General features: G+C 46.7%; 1 protein-coding gene across 1 annotated transcript in view; it reads right to left on the bottom strand.

The window, feature by feature from the left end:
• LOC114704613 (aldehyde oxidase 1) overlaps positions 1 to 24,630 on the bottom strand; it is a 68,503-nt gene that overhangs the window by 13,280 nt on the left and 30,593 nt on the right. Inside the window, exons 17-27 of the mRNA XM_028885948.2 lie at positions 24,135 to 24,304; positions 23,683 to 23,818; positions 23,121 to 23,243; positions 19,129 to 19,225; positions 16,342 to 16,466; positions 14,818 to 14,951; positions 13,752 to 13,839; positions 10,963 to 11,049; positions 9,501 to 9,692; positions 6,405 to 6,632; positions 831 to 926 (exon numbers count right to left, since the gene is read on the bottom strand). Of these exons, the coding sequence (XP_028741781.1) occupies positions 831 to 926; positions 6,405 to 6,632; positions 9,501 to 9,692; positions 10,963 to 11,049; positions 13,752 to 13,839; positions 14,818 to 14,951; positions 16,342 to 16,466; positions 19,129 to 19,225; positions 23,121 to 23,243; positions 23,683 to 23,818; positions 24,135 to 24,304 (1,476 nt within the window). The remainder of the gene's footprint in view (positions 1 to 830; positions 927 to 6,404; positions 6,633 to 9,500; positions 9,693 to 10,962; positions 11,050 to 13,751; positions 13,840 to 14,817; positions 14,952 to 16,341; positions 16,467 to 19,128; positions 19,226 to 23,120; positions 23,244 to 23,682; positions 23,819 to 24,134; positions 24,305 to 24,630) is intronic.

Below are 24,630 nucleotides of genomic sequence, written 5' to 3' on the forward strand. Positions count from 1 at the left end.
CGAGTCATTTTAAGGAAACAATCATTGAGAGGATCCTAGGTTTATTTTGAGAACTATTCATTAAATAGTTCAATAACCAGGGTAGAGTTAATTACAAATACATCCCCCATGCAGCCATCAAAAGCCATGATTGTTAAGAACGTCTTCTGCTTGTCTGCTCTGTTTTTGAGACAGGATGTCACTCTGTGGCTGAGTTTGGCCTGAGTTTGATCCTCCTGCCTCAGCCCCCACGGTGCTGGGATTTTGGTGGGCACACCATACCTGGCAATTATAAAAAAATTTGCAACGACAGGAACAAGTGGTCACTCTTTGTAAGGCTGGTTGTGAAAAACATGGCAATGAACAAAATTACACCAGCAACATATTAGCAATTTTTATAAAAAGAAAATCAGACAAAATTGAAGGACCCTAACACAGAATTGCTAATAAACACTAGCTAGAGATATCGAGTCTGATTTATGTTATTGATTGTTCAGAGCCCTTAAGACAAAAAAAAGGGCAAGAAACATTACAATCCATCAGAATTTACACATCTTTTCACCACCAAGCAAAAACTCAAAGCAGGATAATTCGGTTGTCAATACATTCAAAAGCGAGCACGCGGCCGTCTTTAGCAATAAAACAAACCTGTCTTTTGGCACATGCTTTTCTAGCATCCAGTGATGAGACTGACTTGTTTACACAGTTTCGGCTAATAGCTTAAAGCTCAAGCTGTCAGTTGTACAGCGTCCTGCCCTTTTGTTTTGGGACAGAGAAATATGCCCACCGTCCTCCCTCGTGAACACGTCTGTGAGGACGTACTCACCAGAATCCAGGGTTTGTGTTCTTACCTGAATCATTTTAGTGTGGACACCCTGTCCCATCTCAATCCCACCGTGAGTGACCAGTACAGAGCCATCGAGATAAATGTGAACCAGGGCAGCTGCCTGAGGAGGTGATGAAAAAGAGGTGAGTCAGAAGAGGTGCTGACCCGTGTCAGGACATGTCGCCGCAACTAAAGCACCTTCTACCCCTCCTCCTGGCCCAACCAGAGCCAAGGCAACGGCAGAGCAAGGATTGCATGGTGGTCCCCCCAAAATGCTAATCCAAATAAGGTGCACAGAGACACATTCATTGTTTGGTTGCAAATTGACCCTAAATCGGCAGTTTTCAACCTTCCTAATGCTGCAACCCTTTAATACAGCTCCTTATGTTGTAGTGACCCCCCCAACCATAAAATTATCTCATTGCTGCTTCACAACTGTAGTTTTGCTACTGTTATGAATCGCAATATAAATATCTGATATGCAGGATATCTGATATGGGACCCTCAGAGGGGTCGCGACCCACAGGTGGAGAACCAGTGACCTAAACCACCTTGGCACAGAACTGCAGACCCCTGGAGTGGTCATCTGGCTGTGCAGTTCTTCCGAAGGACACAGAAGCAACCGAGCTGAGCATAGAATTAAAAGCTCGTCACTCAGAAGCAGCTAGACAAAGTGAATGCATTCTACCACCGACGAGCATGTGGCTTCTCCCAAGTCTTCCTGGGCTGAATTCACCTCAGGGTCTAATTCACTGTTACCTGGGATTGTTTATCGAAATTGTCAATGCGAAGGGACCTAGAACCACTTAGGAGAGAAATCTCGGGACATTCTAACTGAGGAGTTGGGAGTTTGGGTTGCTTGAAGTGGGGAAATTCACGTTAACATGGGTGGCACCATTCCAAAGGCTGGGGTCCTGGACTACGTAGAGTGAGCCGAGTGTCATCTCTCACTGCTGCCTGCTTCCTGAATGTGGATGCAGGGCGACCATCTGTCTCAGGTTCCTGCCACTGTGATGGACTGCGCCCTGAACCCCCATAAACCCTTCCTCCCCTCCACCGTGCCTGGCTTAATCTGGGATCTGTAAAGATAATATCTATAGAAGATTCTGGTGATAAGGTAATTTCTACTCCATAACCGTAGAATTCTATCACAACTCTATTACTCAGATTCCTTATAAGCAGCCCTGGTCACAAGTCAAAGTTCAGGAATTCCACATCAATCACCAGATAAACGCACACAAAGGACTGCTTTCCTAGATCAGTCTTTTGCCCACCAGAAGAACTTTCACATCCACGTGTGGCCTGTGGACCACACCTGGAGAACGGCTCCTTTATCAACATCTGAAGGTGTATGTTACCCTGGTGAACAAGCTGAAATCACCACTATTCAAGGAGGACACTTAGGACAGTGAACGCAATCTCCATTTTCCTGGTCAACAGGTGAAAACTGGTGATGTCTTGACAAAGGCACTCAGTGCCCAAACAGGCAGTCTTAGAATATCAAGCCATGGTAATAGACCTAAGGACTCTGCAGAGATGCGACAGATTGTGTTTATGTGACCCTTGGAGATACCATTTCATGTTCCCGGCATTTCTTCCTAAATGAAAGATAAGGAGTGGAATCCTCTTCCAAGAGTCCAGAGCTGGCTGCCTGCACTGTGGTGCCAGACGGAACAGTCACTCTGGGTTTTCGTCTATTACACTTCACAGTACTCTGGCAAGGACGGATCCTAGGTCATCCCCTTCATATTGGACGTAATGCCTCAGATGTCCCAGGTGCTCAACATCTTTGATGAGTTCACAAGAGCACAGTGGTTCAACCTATTTCATATATGTTTTGTATTTTGTCTCCTTGACTCTGGTGAATGAGGGTGGGATTTATAGGCGAACTTAGTATGTGTGGCTAAGCTACAGTTACACCGGATTTCATGTGTTCTCCACTGCATGACCCCGCTGGTGAGAGCATACGCCCTGCAGGTCCAGGACAGCCTCTGTCTCAGAGGCTGCTGAGTAATTTGTTCCACGTGGCGTTGCAAACTCCTCCGGCCATTAAAGATGTCACATTCGGTTCCTTTAAGAGACACACCACAGGGCTCACTGTTAGCCTCACAAAAGATCACAAAGCTCCAGCTGCAAAACTAGCCCAACTCGAGTGCTGAGCCAGCTGGTTCTCCGATATATAGAGGGAACTTTGTCGGCTCGGGGAGATGTGAGCTCTCATCCCAAGAGTCTCCAGATGCCTCAGCCAGGCCACAGCTGGGGCCCTACTCTATGCCCCTGCGAGAAGCCCTGGAAAGGTAGAGGTTGACCAGATGCCACCTGCATGCTTCAGGGTTCACAGTCTAGAACTGAAAGCATCTGTAGGTGAGGTGCGTTGGACCCCCTGAGCAGCTGGGTGAGAGCTGCCTCCGCTCGGGAAGGCACTGGGAGACAGTGAAGACGTGTGTGCATATGGAGTTAGGCATGCTCAGGTCAAATCTTGCTCTGCCTCTCACAAGCTCGCTGACCTACAGCTATGGGAATATGGGTGCAGACAGTTATTCCCCTTCCCTGCAACCTATGTGTGCACACTTTTTACATTTTAAACAAAGGGTCTGTGCACATAAACCTGACATGTTGCTCTGCCCAGGGGTGGGCCTAGAGGAATTCCTGGAGCTATCCATGTCCTTAACCCTCCCCCCAATCAGTAAACAACATCTTGAGAAACAGATTGCTAGCCCCCTGTGTCTCCTGCCAGAAGATAGACAGAATCGCCAGTCCAGGCTTCTCTGTGTGTGTGTGTGTGTGTCTCTGTGTGTGTGTCTCTGTGTGTGTCTGTGTGTCTGTGTGTCTCTGTGTCTGTGTGCATGTCTCTATGTGTGTCTGTGTGTGTTTCTGTGTCTGTGTGTGTGAGTCTGTGTCTGTGTGTGTGTGAGTCTGTGTCTGTGTGTCTGTGTGTCTGTGTGTGTGTCTGTGTGTCTGTGTGTCTCTGTGTCTTTGTGCGTGTCTCTGTGTGTGTTTGTGTGTGTCTCTGTGTCTGTGTGTGTGTCTGTGTGTGTGAGTCTGTGTGTGTGTCTGTGTGTGTGTCTGTGTGTGTCTCTGTGTCTGTGTGTGTCTCTGTGTGTGTGTCTGTGTGTGTGAGTCTGTGTCTGTGTGTGTGTGTCTGTGTGTGTCTGTGTGTCTCTGTGTGTGTCTCTGTGTCTGTGTGTGTCTCTGTGTGTGTCTGTGTGTGTCTGTGTGTGTGAGTCTGTGTCTGTGTGTCTGTCTCTGTGTCTGTGTGCATGTCTCTGTGTGTGTCTGTGTGTGTCTCTGTGTCTGTGTGTCTGTGTGTGTGTCTCTGTGTGTCTGTGTGTCTGTGTGTGTGTGTGTTTCTGTGTCTGTGTGTGTGGCGGGGGCAGTGCTCGAGTCTCATTCCCCGTTCCCTCCTCTCTTTGCTTTGCTGCAGAACACAACCTTTCAGGACGTCTTTCCAGCAGGTGTTCTGTGTGTGACAGATCCCCAGCCCTCCACACAGCCCGAAGCGAAGCTCTACAGCACAGCGATCCATACCTCCTCACAGCTCTGAGGAGGAAGCTGCAGTCCTGGCCCCTGCCTCCTCTCTCCTCAGGTCAGCTGACTCCCACCTCCCTTCCATCTAAGGGTGCCTGGGGAGACAATCTCCAGAGCTGCCTGGACACCAGGGTCAGTCTTGGCCTGGATGCTACCAGCCGTGGAGCAGTGGGCAGGGTTTTAAAACTCCCCGAATTTCAGTGTTCTCACCATGGAGAGATGAGAACACAAAATTTGTAGGTTTGCCTGGGGGTAGAGTGAGACAAAAATCTAAAAGATTTGTTTTATTTTTAGATACACACACATGCACACACAAGCACGTATACACACCACTCACATGCACACACACATACACGCACACATACATGCATACTCAGCACACACACATGAACACACACATTCATACTTATCGCGCGCGCGCGCACGCACGCGCACACACACACACACACACACACACACACACACACACCTACAGAGGACAGAAGAGATTGCTGGATGCCCTGAAGCTGAGTTATAGGCAGTTGTGTGTTAAATAGCATAGATTCTGGGAATTGAACCCCATCCTCTGCAAGAACAGCAATTGTTCCTAACTGCTCAGTCACCTCTCAGTCCTGAAAGGAAATCTAGGCAGACTTATAGCACAGTGGGTAACTGATAATTAGTTTTCAAACGACCTTTTGAGAAGGTTCTGGTGGAGGAATGAGAGCAGACTGCTTTGTGGTGACCGAAGTATTATACAATGGTCACCATTACCCACCGGCAGCCTGACATGTAGACCCATGATCTCCATCTCACGATCCACAACTGCTCCTCTGTGATTCTGTCTGCTCAAGGACAGATGGCCTGGCTGATCTTTATGCCAGCTGCCAGCTGGGTGGCAGTACATTTATCCCCCCAAATTCTCTGCTCACAACCACTTTTCCAAGCGGAGTTTCCCCTCCTTTCCCTTTCAGTAATTGTGCTTTTGCCTTTGCCCTCAACCGTGCCTCCTGACTTATCTCCCTCATCTGAGTAAAACTTGGGCAGATGACTGAGTGGCTCTGTGTTCTCCGTGTTGAGTTCTACCAGTGCAGACAGGCAAGGGGTGAGGAGCCACAGCAGGACAACCACGTGCGCCCATCCTCCGAGCCTCCGTGTGCTGCTTAAAGCTGCGTGCAGACATTCTCAGGCTGATGCCACACTCAGCTGGGTCAGTTAGGTGAAAGGATAGAGGTGGAGAGAGGGAGGGACCTTCCTACCCACTGCTCACGGTCTTCTCCGCTCCTTCAACACACAGCATAGGCTCCGAGGGAAGCCCGCCTCCCAGCCCCACCCATCCCTGGTTATTCCTTGATGAGACTCACCCGAAAGAAGAGGAACAGCCAAGGGATGCATCTCTGGGTATGTACAATATGCACACACATATATAGTAAGTTAGGGAAGGAGTCCCCCTCCCTACTATACAGCATGCTAGAACACAGCAGTCCTTCACCAGTGAGTATGCCCAAGTTTCATTCAAAACCAGAGGTGCAAACAGTAAGTGAAGGTTAGTAACTAAGCAAAGACTTATTTAGTCAGCAAAAGGAGCTACAACACTTCCCAGGCTTCCCTCTTAACAGTTATGAGGAGAACCAACTCCTAAAAAATGTGCTTAAATAATTAAATCATTTTCTCTTCCAGGTTTAGTTGACCCTTACCTAGCAAGGCAAGAGCCCCCACCACCACCCCCCCGTGTGCCCCACAATCTCCCATTTCTACTTCGTGTCTAGAAACAGGAAGTCACAGTGGCTGGAGGAGGAATCTCTTACTGGACAATATGAACATCCGGCGCCCTGGGCAGGTCATCTCAACTGCTTAGCACCAGCCAGCAGTAAATCACGGTTCCCCGACTTCCCTCCAAGACTGCTTCTGCTCACGATGGCAGTGTAAGCAGACAAGCTCTCGTGTTCCAGAGTAATTCAGGCTTTGCTGAGCACCACCTGGGTGGGGTTCGGCACAGGGCAGTGCCATCCTATGGCGGACCCAACGTGGGGGACCGTTCCTCAGTACCTTCGTTTCCCAGGCCTCCGCCACCTGTGTTTCAAGAACTAACCTGTCCCATGGCTACTGAGCCCAGACCCACAGGAAACTTCAGGGGAATCATGGCCAGCCCCCTCTTCTTCCAGGAATTCTCTGCGTTGAATTTCCCTACAGCTGTTTTCCTCAGGGAGTAGGAAGACTTGGCCATGCATTCTCTCCAGCACTCAGTGAGGGTCTTGGCACTGAGCTCTTGCTTGTAGTGGGTAATGTCGATTTCCTTGTACATATTTATGGTTCGAACCTGCCAAAGGAGAGGAGATTAAGGAGTGAGGGGAGGCTCAGGAGACATAGTCTTGTCCACCCAATGTCCTCTTCCTCCACTGCTGCCCATCCTGACGGGGCCAACCTACGTTCCGCCTAAGCGTTGCTCATGCCGTTCTCAAAGCACGCCATCTTTCTTATCCTCCACTCAGAACCCATCGACTAGGCCAGACTCTCTCATTTCTATGCTACTCTTGTGCAAGTTTATAGGGCGGAATCCTTGGCCTCTATTCCCATGTATCTCGGTATGGCCCAGGTATGTTCCCGACTCTCGGTTCTTGTATATGTGGGCATCTGTTGAAAGGTGCCCGGGCTATGCAGCCTGGGTTATTTAGATGCTATGGCGGGACAGGACCATTTACTCCCAAAGCCAACCAGCAGGGGTATTTGTTTAAACGTAACTGATGGCTAGGAGGAAGAACACATGAGGTTACTTTGTAAATTCTTGGGGAGATGCATGCATGTGTACAACGCATTTTAATCGTTTCCATTATCCATTTCCATTTTTAGTACCCCCCCCACCTCCACCCCCACCCCCATCCCATTGAAACCTTTCTGCTTCCCAAGCTCCCTGACCTATGCATTTTTTTTTTTGGTGTGTACAAACAACTCTATGTAATTACGGTTGCTTGTGTAGACATGGGCAGGAGGTTATTTTCTGAAGCATGTGCAACTGACTAGTGGCTACAGCACTGAAGAAAGCCACATGCCCTGCCAACGGCAACCATTGAAAGTCCCTCAAGGCAGGGTGAAGCCTCATGAGCTCCTTCCAGGATCCATGATGAAATGTGGACTGGCTCAATCTTGGGCAGGTCTTATATAGGAAACCACAAATGAGCAGATTCTATCCCCAGATGTCTGACACCCTGAGTAGACTGATATTGTCTGCCCAGAACTGGCAACTAAGCCCCTTATATTCCTAGTTGAGAAAACCCTCACAGTTATGGCCAGCTCCCTCTCCAAGCAGATAGGGGTCATTATAAACACACACTCTCCCCGAGCAAAGCCTCTAGCAATTGCTCAGGCCCCCGTGAGAGGAAAAGTGGAACTTCACGCAATGTGCCATTGGAGGGAAAGTAGATTTTAAGAGACCGTTCTCGACAGGAAGGGATGTCTTTGTGCAATTCCCCTCTCCCTCCTGCTACCAAACATGACAAGGACAGAGGCCGTGGTCAGATGGCCAGGAAGAGAGGAACAAGGACCCCCTACAAGTTTAAGGGACATAAAGAAGATGGCTCCTACCTATAGTCAGAGTTTAGTAGTAAGAGGGGGAAATGCAGCTGAACTGAGGGCTTGGGTTCTCCAGGCCTCCTGGAGCGGAGGCAAAGAGGTGTGCGCATGCATGTATGTGTGTATACGTGTGCATGTGTGTATATGTTTGCATGTGTGTGTGTGCACGTGCATGTGTGTGTATACGTGTGTATACATGTGCGTGTGTGTATGTGTGCATGTGTGTGTGTATACGTGTGCATGTGTGTGTGCATGTGTGTGTATACATGTGCATGTGTGTGCATGTGTATGTATACATGTGCATGTGTGTATACGTGTGCATGTGTGTGCATGCATGTGTGTGTACGTGTGCATGTGTGTGTGCGTGTATATATATATATGTGTGCATGTGTGTATACGTGTGCATATGTGTGCATGTGTGTATATGTGTGCATGTGCGTGCATGTGTGTTTGTGTACGTGTGCATGTGCGTGTGTGTGCATGTGTGTGTATACACGTGTGCATGTGTGTATACGTGTGCATGTGTGTGCGTGCATGTGTGTGTGTGTGTGTATACACGTGCGTGTGTGTGTGTGTGGTTTCCCAGGTACCCTTTGTCTTCCCTGCCCCAGTGCAGAGGAGGCTGAAAGAGGGGGAGACAGCTCAGCATGTTTCCCTCCCTAACTCTGCCCTAGAACCTGGGATGGAAGAGGCGCCAGGGAGGGAATTGCCTTTGCTAACGAATGAAGTTGAGGCCGAGCAACCTAATGGCTGAAATGACAGACCTGTGACCGCTGCCCGAGATGCTAGGGAAACAAGGAAAGGGGCCTGGCGGTGATGGTGGCCACACCGCTGCTGTGGTTTGGGTGTGGTTTCTCGCCCATCCGCCATGAGCTTCTCCATATAGTAGTATTAAGATGGCGAACGCTTCAGAGGTGAGGCCGGGCGGGAGGTGATGTCCTCTCCAGAGACTCAGTACTTCTCACGAGACCCTGGTTACTTCCCGGAAGACTGAGTTACTGGCAGAGTGAGTCTCAATCCCAAAGCTTCCTCCAACCTCCTGTCTTCCCACGTGACCCCTCTGGGTAAGATGCGACGTCAGCTGCTGCTGCGCAGTCATCAGAACCAATGTCAGCACCGTGGCCCTAGACATCTGAAGTCTGAGTGAGACACACCTCAAGTGTGTGTGCATTTATGCATATACACACATGCATATGCAAGCATATACACATATACATATGTATGTACACATACACACATGTATATGTAAGCATGTATACATATGTATGTACACACATACACACACATGCACACACACATTTTATATATATATATGCAGACATTTTGTTATAGCAATACACAATGACAATACAAACCCACCTAATGGGAACTTCTCACTAACCAGATGAAAACCACACTCTTAAAAACAGTGCTTCCCAGTTTTTTAAGGTGGAGCATGAGTAAGACAAGGACCACTAAACTTGGCTCCTGACTGTCTTAACTAGTTGACTGGGCAAACTCAGGCATTTAAGTCATTTACTCTCTGGATGGCTTCTCTAATTTTTCAACTTGAATCATCCCAAGCATTCCCAGCTCAGATAGTCAGCATCTTTCATGCGCGAGACTCAAGGAGGGTTACCTGCTCGGGGGACAGGCCACACTGGACTGCCACTTCTGTGATACAGGCTTCGGTGATGAGCCCTGCCTGAGGGAAGCCAAACCCACGCAAAGCCGTGTTGGATGGAAGGTTGGTTTTGCAGACCCGGCCCCGGCAGCGTAGGTTGGGAAACTTGTAAGCGTTGTCCATCTTCAGAAGTCCCATGTCTATCACCTGGAGAAACCCAGAATGGATGTGAGAAGACCTCAGCCTTCTGTGCATGTCTTACCGTGCAGACACCTCACAATGAAACCAGGCTGGAAACAGCACCCCTCTTCACGTCTCAGCAAAAACGCTGGAAGATGGTGACACCCCAGTTAAATATATTTTGCTGTAAGATAATTTGAAAGGATTTGAATTCTTCTCAATTATTTGTAGCAGGAATCTTAAAAGTTCTTATTAATAAAATCAAACCCGAGGCAAGTTATTGGGGTCCATGCTGGTAGATCAGAGAGACAGAACAAGCCACAGCTATCTCACCTCGCCGGATCCTCAGCTGGTCTTGTCTCCTCAGACTGGAGGCCTCTGAGTCCTCATCCGGAATGAATCTCAGCTGAACTGAACCAGCCAAATGCTTCTAGTTTCTGGTCCTCACGCCTTATATATCTTTCTGCTTTCTACCACCACTCCCTGGGATTAAAGGCTGGCTTTCTGGGATTAAAGGCATGTGTCACCATGCTTGGCTATTTCCAGTGTGGCCTTGAACTCACAGAGAGTCAGAGGGATTTCTATTTCTGGAATGCTAGGATTAAAGGTGTGAGTGCCACCATTTTCTAGCCTTTGTCTGTTCTCTGACCCCAGATAAATTTATTAGAGTACACAATATTTTGGGGAACACAATACCACCACAATTATTACCTTAATTTTCACACTTTAAAGCAAATGCATTTTTCCAAGTTCCAACTATTTCCAGAAGGCTTAGATGTGTTTGTAGCTCCCAAGCATGGGCTTATTGAATAAAATAGTGTAGAAATTTTAAAAGGAGTTCTGCTATCTGTTTTAATGCATGGATACTCAACCAGAAGAAATCATTCCGTCTACCAAATGTGGATATTTAGCAATGTCTGGAAATAGTTTTGGCTGCTAAGATTGGGAGGTAGCATGCCAATGGCATCTACAGGCCAAGGATGCTGGTGACTATCTCACAATGCACAGGGTAGCCCCTGTTAAACAATTGAAAATATCCACAGGGCCAAAGCTTGGAAAGCTTGGTCTAGTGCTCACATCTAGGTATGGGAAACATAGAGAGGAAACACAGACTCAAGCCTGGCCAAGGACTCTGGGCTTCACTTGTGGTTTTCAGGGAGTAACTCTATGCAATTCTGCAGTGAGAGTCTCCATACTGAGAGTCTCAGTAAATGTTATATAAAGAGTGTATAGTTCCTGGTTGAATCATTTTATGTAACACTCTTTGGAGAGAGAAAACTTCCTTTAATACACTTACCCACAAGGACTCATCCAGAGAGTGCCCTCCATTGCAATAATGTTCCACGTCCAGGGCCAAGATTCTGCCATCGTTCATGAATCCAGCCTGGGGGGAGGGAAGGGAGGGAGGGAGGGAGAGAGAGCTGACTATTGATACTGGCCTAAGAGGTCAAGTCTGTATAAAGCTCGCTTAGTCATAGTTTGGAAAGGCTTCATGGAGTGAGGTTTGATAGCTGTTTCTTGGATATGGAGCTGGCTTAGAAAACACTGTGTGGTAGTCAGTGTTAATTATCAGTTCAACAGATCTAGAATTGCTATGAGACAGGTTTCTGGACATCCCTGGGTGGGGTCATCTTGATTGGGTTAACTAAAGTGGGAAGACCAACCCATTGGGTGGTGCCATTCCCTTGGCTTAGGTCCTAGACTGCATCAAAGGAGACCAGGAGCTGAGCACAGTTCTCACGGCTTTCTTCTTCCTGACTCCTTGTGTGCGCTGCAATGTGAGCAGCTCCTGTCGCCTTGACCGCCTCCGTGATGCATAGAACCCTCCAACTACAAATCAAAATAAATTCTTATTCCTTTAAGTTTATTTTAGAGTGTTTTACCACAGCCCGAGGAAAAGTGAATAGTATACTGTGTTAGCTCTCTGGCTATCTTTGACATGGAAATTAATCAGGTAATGTGTGGGAGTAGAAGCAGATGATCAACACAAAGCAAGTGCCCTTTAGATAAATCATCGATATTACTATACAAATATTAATCTCATTTCTTATCCTCACACTTCTCTCTGTCACTGAACATCACTGCCATGGTGATGGCCTCTGTACCTATGGTCCGGTCTTTTAAATAAAGGCACATTTAAGGTGAAGGGTATTTCTGTTTCAATGTCCTGTTTTCATTTCTCCCCAACACTTAACACAAACAAGATCATCATTTTCTTTCCAGAATGCTCACTGCTTCCATATTTTTTTTTCTTTTAGAAATCTCCAGGCTGTGTTCTGTGGCCTTATTCATCATGCAGTTCTAAGGTTTTCAGCAAATACTAGTCTATTTTCTACAGTACACTCTCAAGCTCATCTGTTCCATATCCTCCAACCATGTCTCAACTCAACTGCTCTCTGTCTGTATTCATCCCGCCTTCTGCGGCCACCTGCTCATCTTCACACTCTCAGGCCATCCTGTCTGCAACAGGCACATGAGCCTCCCATAAGTACTTACCCAGTTATGGTACATGACTTATCAACAATCAACTCAGTCTCACTGTTCTGTGTGAGGTCAAGTTTAAAGTCGTTATTCTGGGGCTTTTAGCCTCCCCTAGGCTGGCATCTGGGCACACAAGACTCCATTTCCTAGCTATCCCCACAGCTAGGTGGCAAAGTCAGTCTCAAAGATGTCTGGACAGAAGCCAGGCCCACAACGTACAATTTTTGACACTTGATAAATCATCCACGTGAATATGCCTTTGCCTATGGCCTTGTGTAGATGGCTCTGTGATGGACTCAGAGTCCCTGTAGAGGGCTCCAGTAGAACCCTCGGGGATGATGCAATATTCCGTGTCTACATGTGCAATATGGTAGTCAATAGCTACAGGTGTCCACTGTGTACTTGAAATATTGTTAATGCAACTGTAGAACATCATCTTTGTTTAACTGTATTTTGTTCATTTAAATGTGAATTTCAATAGTTGTCTGCACCTAGTGGTCACAACATTAGAGAGTGCATTATAGAAAGATAAAAGGTGCCTTTAGAGAAACAAGGCCCTGAATGATTGGAGCAAGTTCTTCTTCCCCAATCTTTGCAGGCTACAAAGCTGCTGCCTAAATGGGAAATAACATAATAAAGGTCTCAGATCCTGAGAGATTTGGGTTATTTGTTAAAGCTGTCAGAAAGATTTAAAATGTAAAATAGTCTTTTAAAAGGCAAAAAGATAATTATTTTCTACTATAGAAATTTTTCTAGGAATTTCTGGGTCACAGTTTTTCAAGATACACTTGATATATTAAAAATGAGGACCCATTTGCAAATAATTGCAATTTCATATAGCACTATTGTTATAGGCGTTATTCTATTTTTACCTTTTATGTGTGAAAAGAATGGTTATCAGATCTACTTTCATGGACATACGCAGTCACAGGCTTTCCAATTATTCACTCTGCAATGCACGATTCTAGCTGGTACTTTCTCTCACACTGACATCTCTGAGCAAAGCAGGAAATCTCACTGAACCGTGTGGTAATTAAACCGAGGCACAAGAAGTAGAAAGGCAGACCACCATTTTGTCCTGGCTGGTTTTTTAATGTCAATTTGACACACGCTAGAGTCATCTGAGAGGAGGGAACTTCAATTGAGAAAATGTCTCTATAAGATGGGACTGTAGGCAAGGCTTGTAGGGCATTTTCTTAACTAGTGATTGGTGGGGGAGGGCCCAGCCCATTGTGGGTGGTGCCATCCTGGGCTGCTGGTCATGGGTTCTATAAGAAAGCAAGCTGAGCAGACCATGGAGAACAAACCATTCCTTCATGGCCTCTGATTGGCTCCTGCCTCCAGGATCCTGCCCTGCTTGAGTTTCTGCCCTATGCTTTCAATGATGGAGATGGACTGTAATATGGAAATGTGGGTGAAATAAATCCTTCCTCCCTAGTTGCTGGGTCATGGTGTTTCACCGCAGCAGTAGGCACCCTGACGAAGACACATCTGTTGATGTGATTTTTCTTCCCCCAGCAGAGCAGCCAGATGCTGCTGCCATCTGCATTTGTGGAACGCTCCATTTGCAACACAAATCCTTCCCCGACTCATTCTTCTGCTCACCTTATACTTCCCGAGGTAGGGGTGGCGGCCTCCAGTTATGAGCATGTCTTCTCCTCGTTCCAGAATGCAGCGGACTGCACAGCCATGTCTGAGACAGAGGAGAAGGAAGAAGGAGACAAGCAAGCAAGTGAGCTAGGTATTATTCCACAACGCTATTACGCCTTCCGGGTGTGGCGGCTCCAAAGGCGTTTCCTACCGCGAGGTTTTGAGATCCTCCTTTAAAACCAGTGAGATAAATAAATGTAAGCTTAACCCAAAAAGTATCTATTCAATTCAAGAGAGAGGAAAGAGAGAGAAGTGGGGGGGGGGTGCGGAGAGAAAGGAAGGCTGATTGATTTTAGGAGATAAGCGGGTTACACATCTGATCTATAAGCATATAGTTCAAACTCTCAGTGCTTGGGACAAGTAACCCCACCCACTCAGGACCTGTTCCTGTTGACTTTCCAAGCATTATAATATTTCATTTTTGTTTGTTTATTATTTATTTATTTTGGTTTTTCAGGACAGGGTTTGACTGTGCAGCCCTGGCTGACCTGGAACTTGTTCTGTAGACCAGGCTGGCCTTAAACTCGCAGAGATCCACCTTCCTGTGTGTCCTGAGTGCTGGGATTAAAGGTGCGGGCCACCACCACCCAGCCCAAGTAGTGTAATATTTTTACAATGGCTTTCATTATGTTTTTCAGTGATTGATACTTATTTTGGTTCTTACATAGTTTGACAACAAAAGACAAAAGTTTCTTAAGCTGGCATCCTGTTAGTGTGCTGGTTGGTAATGTGTGATCTTATATAACCTTAGCCTGGATTCTTTCTCATTACAAGTGCTGCTATTAAGATTTCATTTATTTAGCCGGGCGGTGGTGGCGCATGCCTTTAATCCCAGCACTCGGGAGGCAGAGCCAGGTGGATCTCTGCGAGTTCGAGGCCAGCCTGGTCTACAGAGCGAGATCCAGGAAAGGCGCAAAGCTACACAGAGAAACCCTGTCTCGAAAAACCAAAAAACAAAAAACAAAAAAAAAAAAAAAAAAAAAAAAAGATTTCATTTATTTAACAGATCTCTCTCACTTACTTGCTGGCGGTGAACGCGGTGATGGCTGCCATGATACCGGTTTTGCCCACCTTTCCTCCAAACGCCCCACCGACACGCCGTACGTGACACATGACCTTATTGACTGAGAGCTTCAAGGTAGAGGCAACTATATCCTGCGAACAATAACAGTTTTCATTAATCTGGCCCATCTTCAGCAAGACTTACGGCTATCACTGTCATACCCACAAGCTTAGCGGGAAGACTGTCCCCTGAGTGTCCCAACATTTACACGATTGGATTCCATAATGTTGAATATGATATACAAGCCATGCAGTTCATGTGGTTATGATGAAGGACAGAGAGGAAAACGTCCAATAGCCTTACCACTACCGGAAACCATGCTCCTGGATATTGGACTAGAATGACATTGCCAAACCACCGTTAATAGTAACTAGTTCTTTCTAGAGCAGTGAAAGTGCCAGCTAGAACCTCAGCCAGAGGATCCTTCCTGAACTAATCCCTCGAGCGACGTTTCCTGAAACAGTAAGATGTCGTGGCCCTCTAAGCTTCTCTATTCACCTGTCTCTGCTTTTCATGTCCTTTCTGGGTTACTGTGAATACCGACCAATTGGTCTTCCCAGGATGTGGGTTCCTCTTTTGGCCATTCTAATATTTATAGATTGTTTTGTCTTAACAACTGAAGGATGTTTTGATGGAGGGGGACCCCAAGATAAATGGCCCATTGTCACACAGGGAATGGAACAAAACAGCTGTGGGACAGCAATTATCTGGTCCCTCTTGGTGGTCCACCTTCCCGTGTGGCTGTTCACATCCACACACTCTTCCTCCTCTGGCTCCTGGGTACCCCCCACTGCTCCCGGATCCCTTCGCTTTGCTCCCTGACTTTTACCTCGATGCTTGGACCAGTTCAGACAGGCATCATCTCCATCCTGGCATGTGAGTTGCCTGGGACATGGGACACAGGCAAGTGATGTTTTCCGAAGAGACAGGTGGGTGGATGGGTGAGGGTGAGTGGTGTTTGTGTTGTGGACCCCCCAGGGGTAGTCTCTCCTCCACCATCTAACAAACCTCACTCCCGCTACAAAGGCAAGTGAAAGCTTCTTCTTTGTAGGATTTCTGGGTGACTCTGACCTTCGCCACACCCTCCTCTCTCTTAATATCTCCCCTCATGGGACTTAGTGGGTTTAGCACCTCGTCACGTCTTTTCCAATAGCGTTTTCCCAAATGTTCTCGTAAACTAGGTACTATGAGCTTGAGAAGACAGGGATTTCTCATTTCCCCCTTGTGTCCCAAGAGCCAAGAGGACACCTAAAGATGTCTGCTGGTTGCATAATTCATTTTGAAGCTATGGATCCACAAGCAAAGACTTCTCTCTACTTTAATAGAAAACCCTCTCCTAAGTTAGGAAACGATATGGCTGTCAATATCCAATTTAATATGGCTCTTAGTATTTACTATGTTGTTTTGCCTGTAATTGTTCTTGGTACATTTTGCTGGCAGAAACCATTTAGCCACGTCCCCTCATCAATGACCCCATGTTACCTGTATGTATGTGGGAAACTGTGTGGACACGTAGACGTCAATTTCTCCATCCTCTCCTTTGGGAACAACCAGCATGCTTTGGGTTTCCATATAAAAATGTTCCTGACCTCCTATATGTATTTCACCTGTCAGGAGAATACTTAGATGTCAAAAGCTGACGGAAAAACCAGGCACTACCCCCCCCCATTGACTCATGATCCAGAAACTCCACCGAGCAAGCTCTACACAGAGAAGCCACACACAGTGAAGGGCCACGAACACCAGCAGTCAGCTTTCAGGTTGGAAGCGGAGTTGCAGAGGGGAATCTCGTGCCTGTCAGTGTGTGTAGCCAGAGCCCTAAGGAAAGACATCTGAGTTTCTAGAGTCAAAATTCTGTGACAGGAGACTTCTAGTTCCAAGATGAGATGGAATATTATGTTCCTCCCACTAACTACATCCAGTCACCTGAACCTTAAATGCAAACTGATCTAAGAAGTATGACAGTTAATTGTGAAAAATGGAGTCATTCATGTCATACCCAACAAAAAGGGCATCAAGAGGCCATGGGGGGAAAACACTAACTGTGTATATGTATTCCAAAACTACCTCCCAAGCCCAACACAAAGCGATAAGGGCCTAATTGTAACTCCCAGATTCTATTTTTTTTTCGAGACAGGGTTTCTCAGTATAGTTTTGGTGCCTGTCCTGGATCTCACTCTGTAGCCCAGGCTGGCCTCACAGACATCTGCCTGGCTCTGCCTCCGAGTGCTGGGATTAAAGGCGTGTGCTATCACCACCTAGCCCAGATTCTAATTCTTTTTTATTTTATTTTATTTTACAATACCATTCAGTTCTACATATCAGCCATGGGTTCCCCTATTCTCCCCCCTCCCACACCCTCCCCTTACCCCCAGCCCACCCCCCATTCCCACCTCCTCCAGGGCAAAGCCTCCCCCGAGGACTGCGATCAACCTGGTATCTAATTCTTATCTACCAAATACTGACACGTGCCAATCAGAATGTACCTGAGCCCCTCCATTGATGCTGACAAAGTCGCCGGGCTTTCTCAGGATAGAGCTTGGATAATCTTTTCTTCACCCACAAACCCTGACCTTTTCCTCCATTCCCCAGATAATAGGGCAGCCCTTCTCTGTACGAGTCTCCCCTATTGTATTTCTATTTCTGGTATATTATCCCCCAAATAAATCCATTCATTTCCTCTCTCTCTCTCTCTCTCTCTCTCTCTCTCTCTCTCTCTCTCTCTCACACACACACACACACACACACACACACACACTGCAGACTGACAGAAGTCACCGAAAGGTAGAGATAAAAATCGGAGTGAGAAGGGACTTCAGCACAGCAGCTGGCGTTCAGAGTTACTGCTGCCATGCACCCCGTGTGTGCCAGTATTGACTCCACAGAAGCCAGAAATCCCAAAACACCCACAGGCAAAGTAAAAAATCTCACTCCCCCTACAAAGGCAAGCAGAAGCTGCTTCTTTGTAGGGTTTCCGGGTGACTCTGACCCTCGCCACACCCTCCTCTCCCTTAATTCCTCCCCTCATGGTCTTCTTGACTTAGCGGGGTTAGCGCCTCTCCACATCTTTTCCAATACTGTTTTCCAACTGTTCTCGTAAACTAGGTACTATGAGCTTGAGAAGACAGGGATTTCTCATTTCCCCCCTGTGTCTCAACAGCCAAGAGGACACCTAAATATGCCTGCTGGTTGCATAATTCATTTTGAAGCATTGGAAAAGCAAACAGCCTCATGAGAGCCAAAGAACCCTAAGGAGAGGAGTCTAGGAACACAATCCCTTTAGCCGAGAATCAGTGGACACCAACCAGACAGCACAGAAGGACCTGGAGCCCCACCCTGACCTGCAGAGGTGAAGAGGGGGGCCCAGACTCCCACTCATGTCAGGCTGCCATGAGTGCTCCCCAACTCCTTGCTGGGCCATATCAATGATCCCAATGAGAAATCTGCCCAGCCTGGTCTACAGAGTGAGTTCCAGGACAGTTAGGCTGCACAGAGAAACTATATCTTGAAAAACCCAAATAATAATAATAATAATAATAATAATAATAATAATAATAACAATAAAACACGTCAATCTAAAAAATGTAATGAATAGAGTAGAAAAAATAGGTTCTCATAAACCATGTGACCAAGAAAAGGGATCTGACGCTTGTGTCATTAAAATCAAGTATTTGAGAGGTAGTGGTTGAATATTTCCCAAACTTGGCAGAAGATATAAACCCACAGATTTAAGAAGCTGAGTGACCCCTAAACTGGATAAATCCAAAGAAATCTTTGGCATGACACAGCATGGTTGAATTTCAAAAGAACTAAAGACAAAACTAAATCCTGTCCTGAAAGCAGCCAGATAGATATCTTGGTCAGTGCCTGCTTTGCAAGGGAAAAGCACTAGTAAGAAGACGCTATTCTTTCTCCTCAGTAGCCATGGTGGCCGGAGGAAGTGGGTCAAAACTTTTCTAGTATAGTCAACTGGGAATTCTGTATTTAGTGAAAACATCCTTCAACAATGAGGAGGAAACCACAGAACCAAGACAGGCTGGGGATGGATGAGAAGATGCCCTGTTTCTGGGTTCCTTACCTGACCTGTGATTCCCCACCCACCTACCCACCCACCCCTGAGCCACAGGGAAAGGCAGTGTGAACAAGGTATCTGCTCTCCAGGAGCAGCATCCACTGAGGCTGTGGGATGGTTTCTAGAAGGCAAGGGAATTCCTAAACTAGACATGCCCAGAAAGTTTCCCTGCTGCTCAATTTTAAAGAAAGTTTTACCTTCAAGAATTTGGTCAACCATTTTAAATGCTTCATCAATATCCCCACACTCCAGTTTCCTTTCTGGCCCAAAGAAGGACTTGTGCTGTATAGCTTCCTGGAAAGAGAACAGAAAAGTGAGGCAGCCTGGGTTAGAAAGCCCGCGCTCTGGGAGTCCCAGGCCCTGTGGAAAATGTTCGGGTCTGTGGAGCATTCCTCTTGTGGAAGGAATCCAGGCACTCTCCCATCGGCCCTGGGAAGCTAAGCTGAAAGGCAAGCTTCAGAGACTCTCCAAAAAACAAATGCAAATGTGCCCCGGGGAGTCCAGGGACACTGAGCCTGCTCAGAAAATACCTAATACCTAGGGGATCCAGGATGGAACTGTTGTTTTCTAGGCAGATGATTCTCTGGGATTAATAAACCATTTTATGTAGCCAAGGTCACTTAGCTGACTCAGACCCAGACAGCGCTATCTGTCCATGGTCATTTTCTCTATTTCCTAGAGTCTGACTGTAGACCTCCCTGAGCATCCTCTGCGGCAGGCACACATACAGCTTGTCGTGAAATGAGACATGTAAAGGGCTCCATGGCATAAATGCCATAAAATGCTAGTAGCTAAAACCACTAATGACTGGAGTCACAGGCTCTACCTGCTAGACTCATGCGCCTCCTTCAGGACCATGAGCATTTCATCCGCACAGGGCAGTGGAGCACCAGGGGCCGTCCGCCCTGGATGGATGGCTCACATAAGGCTTGCCTGGGTACCACAAGCCCATGTACGCACTGGATTTCCTGGTGCCTGGTTAAGAAGTACCTTGGTACACACAGTCAGGGCTGCAGCTACCATCACCAATGTTGGGTACTTTGTCTAGTTCTGGGAATCCAGATTGCTGCAATACGAGATGACTGACATGTCCTCTCCTACCAGCATCATCTACCATAGGTTATGGATCATCTGAAATGTCAGGCTGCCAGCGGTTGGGGATTCTCTCGATTCCGGATCCCTCTGGCCACCAGGAACTGTATAGACCTCTCCTCTGCTCACACCTTCAGATGCTGTAATGTACCGTTTCCTCTCCTGGAAACGCAGATGGCTTTGTTTTCAGCACTGCGGGGCTATGGTTGTGGCATTTGCCCCGTGCCCTTGGGTGACCCCACTGTTTCTTCTTCTGGTGGGGATAACAGTTGTTCGATCTCACAGGATTGTTGTAAGCACTTTTAGTGAGGTAGCATGAGTGAGTTCAACTTAGCACCAAGTCAAACGACAGGCATTCGGAGCTCTGTCTGGGCACTGGCCATGGGTCACAGATCTACTGCTGCTGACAGAGAGAGGCTGAGGAGGGCAAGCTTTCTTTCTTGCACCTGTTCCAAGATTTTTGGTAGAGTCTCTCCATTTCGAGTTCTAGATTCTAGCATAAGCTGTGTGAAGCCTGAATTACTGACAAAGATGTATTTGTTTTCAGACACTTTTGCCGGGAACATTTTCATACTTGAAACCAACTCATATACTTTTTAAAAAATCAATTGAAAGCTCAGATATGCCAGTTTTTTTAAAGGTGACTTTTCTTTTTTTTTTAATTTAATTTATTTTTTTTTAAGATTTATTTTTATTTTATGTGCATTAGTGTCTCATCTGAATGTATGTCTGTGTGAGGGTGTTGGATCCCCAGAGAAATGGAGTTACAGACCGTTGTGAGCTGCTATGTGGGTGCTGGGAATTGAACCTGGGTCCTCTGGAAGAACAGCCAGTGTTCTTAACCGCTGAGCCATCTCTCCAGCCCCAAAGGTGAGTTCTCTAAACTCCATTTTTAAAAGTTAATGTTTTTCAACCCCAGTTGCTAATTCCTTTTGCATAACTTTGAGCCAATTTCCTGAATAACCCTTGGCAGGAAAGTGGTCACAGGACGGTCGTGTGCTGAGGGCTGGACGGAGCTCCCTCACGTGGACTGGCAGCTTGAGCCCGGGGAGCTTGACCTCTGACCAAATGAGAGTCAACTTTCACGCAATGCCAATGTTTGATGTTTTCTGCACGTCACCAGGGATCGAGGGTGGGACAGGAGGGGAAGTGCTTACAGGCAACTTTGATTTGGCTGGGAAGCCAAAAGGGGAAGAGTGGATATTTAGCCACTGGTAAAGATGACAAACGAAATTTTGATGAGTCACTACTCAAATAATTTCTTTCAAAAAGGGATTATAACTCAAAAGCAAAAATTTCAGGGAAAGAATCTACAAAGGAAGTAATCGAGAACAGCACGCAATAAGTGAATGAACACGAAAAGGGGAAAAGGAGGTTTGGATTTGAAACTGACCAGGGAAAACGCATCATTTCTTTACGTTTGTCCTCTGGACATGACTTTATTTTAATCTGAAGATACTGAGAGAAATTCCCAGAACCACAAGACCATATTCCTAGGAATAAGGCATGACAGGAAACCCACTCAAGGTCAAGTGGAGACACTGATCTTGGCCAACAGTTTCCTCATTTTAAGGTAAGATGAGCCCCACAATGAGGCACAGAAAGGTGTCTGCTGTCAAGGACGTCACCCAACAGATCTGCTGTGGTCCCCCCTCCCATTCTGAGAGAGGCAAAACCTGACTGGTGTGGGGCACACTTCAGAGCATTGTGGGAGCCCACAACTGACTCAGTTTCCCAGTTTGAATCTGAAGTCTATTCTGAGTCAATAGAGTTCATACTTGTTTGCTCCAAGGCTGTGAGAAAGTTCTGATTAGCCCACAGAGTCTCCTTGAAGGGCTGTGAGAAAGTCCTGATTAGCCAACAAGAAGGAACACACTAGCTAGCTAGATGCAGGCTGCTGATGCCAGCCACAGGTACACTGAGATAGAAAATGAAACTGCCTGCTCCTTGACGCAAGGACAGGATAGACAGTGCTTGAATGCCTGTGCTGTGCATCGTTCTACTTCTGTCCTTCAAGACTGTGTATAAGCTGGCTGTGAAATAACCTCGGGGCTGTCCGGCATTGACCGGCAGACCTCTCGACTCTTTCCTGTCTTCTTCATTGTCTCTTCAATCCGCATGCCTCTACCCAGCTACCCAGTTGACTGTCGGCAGGCCCGACAGACCATGGATAGGTACCACGTACAGCCTGGAAGCCTTGCTTGTTTAGTTAACATTTATGCAAAGGCCTGATTCCAGAACCAAGGGAATGCACGCAGGCGAAGACTATCATTTCATGGGGTGAGTCTTACAACCTCTATCACTTTTCAACTTTTGTATGAAAATTAGGATAGAAATGCAACACTCCCTTTTTTTTTTAGTTGCCAAAATTCTGTAGGCCTCATATGATCCATGTCTCATGGAAAGTTAAGATTTGCACTAGAGAATATTAAAGTAGTGTCGACAGTATGCTTCATGGAATATCTCATCGGTTCCCACTGGGTACCTGCCGTAGCAGCAGAGACTATATAAATGGGAGCCATAGGACAGGTTACGCTGTTCCAGCTGCCCACTCAGCGTTCTCACCTTTCCCCTTCCAAACCATGCTAATATCTTTGTTTAGGACTCTACACCCTAGACAGCCCATTCCCTGAAAAAAAAATTTCCCCACCCCCACCTTAATTGTGACAACAGTTCTTCCATGTATCTGGTCAGTCATTAATCCAGAGACAGACATGGGATCAAAGTGGCCAAATAAGTCTTCATCTCAGGACATGTGTTTGGAGCGTTGGGACAATAATGTACCTCTCATCACACACATGAACAGGGAAGCCCAAGATTTCTGCTGCCCTCCCTGGGCACAGGGGAGAACGCTCTGCTGTGAGTGGTAGAGAGGAGACAGAAACAACAACAACAACAAAACAAACAAACAAACAAACAAACAAACCAGGTTCCTGGGGAAATTGTTACTGCTCACACGTTGAGTCAATGGATTCCCTGTGCTCAGGAAGCCTACTACTGCATCAGATTTTCCTACCCCTATGCCAAAGCGCTGTAACAGACAAGGCACTCCCACCCGCTCTTTGACCCCTGAACCACCATCGGCTTGACCTCATACCTCAATAGTTAGAATCGGCGGCTCCAAGTCTTGGTAGACAACCTTCACTCGCTCGGCCGCTTGTTTCGCCCGCGTCTGAGAATCCGCAACCACGGCACAGACAAGCTGGCCCACGCAATGTACCTGTGGCACAGAAGGGCACACCACAGATCAGCTCCTGACACTGACTGTGTGGTCTTCTCTCCCATGCCGAGAGAAGCAAAACTCTGCTTGTGTCGGGTAGACATCAGAGGACAGGTACCACGTACAGCCTGGAACTCTTGCTTGTTTACTTAACATTTAAAGGCCATAATTCACATTGTCTACACCCTAGGCAAGCCCTCCAACAGCTGAGTTACATATACATCTTCAGTCCTGAGAGCAGCTCACATAACCCATCAGCTTCACTCAAGTGGGAAATGAATAAACTTGAATTCCTATCTATTAGAAGTTTTGTGGTTCATAATTACTGTTCAAAGAATATTGAACTCTTTATGGTATGACAAATTAGACACAATCCTATGAAAATATGAGGTGCCATTAACTGGGAAGGTTGTTCAAACAGAAAGCAGAAAGGCAAGACCTCATCTGCGGCCAGGAATGTCTCTGGGTACTCTGGGGCGAAGGGGTTTGTGAAGGTGTTTGCGTCCTGAAGATGATCTGCGGTAATGATGTCCACCACGCCTGGCAGGCTGAGAGCTTCTGACAGGTCCACGGACCTAGGAAAACACCCCAGACACCTTCTCAGAGCAGCCTCAAGGCCCAGCGGCACCGAGAATTGGCAGTTGGAAAATAAGGACTATCAGAGAATTAATTGCTCTGACAGTTAATCTGCCAGGCACGGAAAGAAGTTGGGGCACAGTAAAGTGACTCTGTGCAGGGCATCTGTGAGAGATCCTACACTTCAATCCCATCTCATCTCTAGTCTGGGTGTCGCCAAGCCTCCATTTACCTCGCCACACCGCTGCTTTCCATTGACAGGGCAGAGTTAGACACTGAGGAGAGAATCCCCGTAGTGGGCTGAGGGACACTTACATGATCTTAGCGTGTGCTCTTGAACTGGTTACAAAAGCCAGGAAGAGCTCCCGGTCTACTGCAGGCATGTCGTCACAGTAGATGGCCTCACCAGTGGCATGCTTAATACCAGAAAGGTGCATGATGGGACGCCCAATTGGGTCTTGAGGAAGCTGCTTCGGGTCTACAGACTGTTTAATAAAAAACCGAAAATTAAGTTTTATATTTCTACAGAGACTGTAGGAATAATCACAGAATGTGTGTCTCCCACCAGAGAGTGGCTATGTAAATTCATGCTTAAGACAGACTGCTTCTGAGTGTGAAAACTGGCACTATCCACACTATTCCAAACAGCCTATTAGAACAATTTGGTAGTCAACTTGGAATGTGTAAGTGTGATACATTTTTATTTTTCTTCGTTTTTAAAATGCAGATCCCAAATATCTCTGATGGAAACTCCATGTGTCTAAGCACATGGATTTCAATCTCTCTCCTTCAATATGAAACCAAATTTACA

Source organism: Peromyscus leucopus, chromosome 13, assembly GCF_004664715.2.
Source record: "Peromyscus leucopus breed LL Stock chromosome 13, UCI_PerLeu_2.1, whole genome shotgun sequence".
Taxonomy (NCBI): Eukaryota; Metazoa; Chordata; class Mammalia; order Rodentia; family Cricetidae; genus Peromyscus; species Peromyscus leucopus.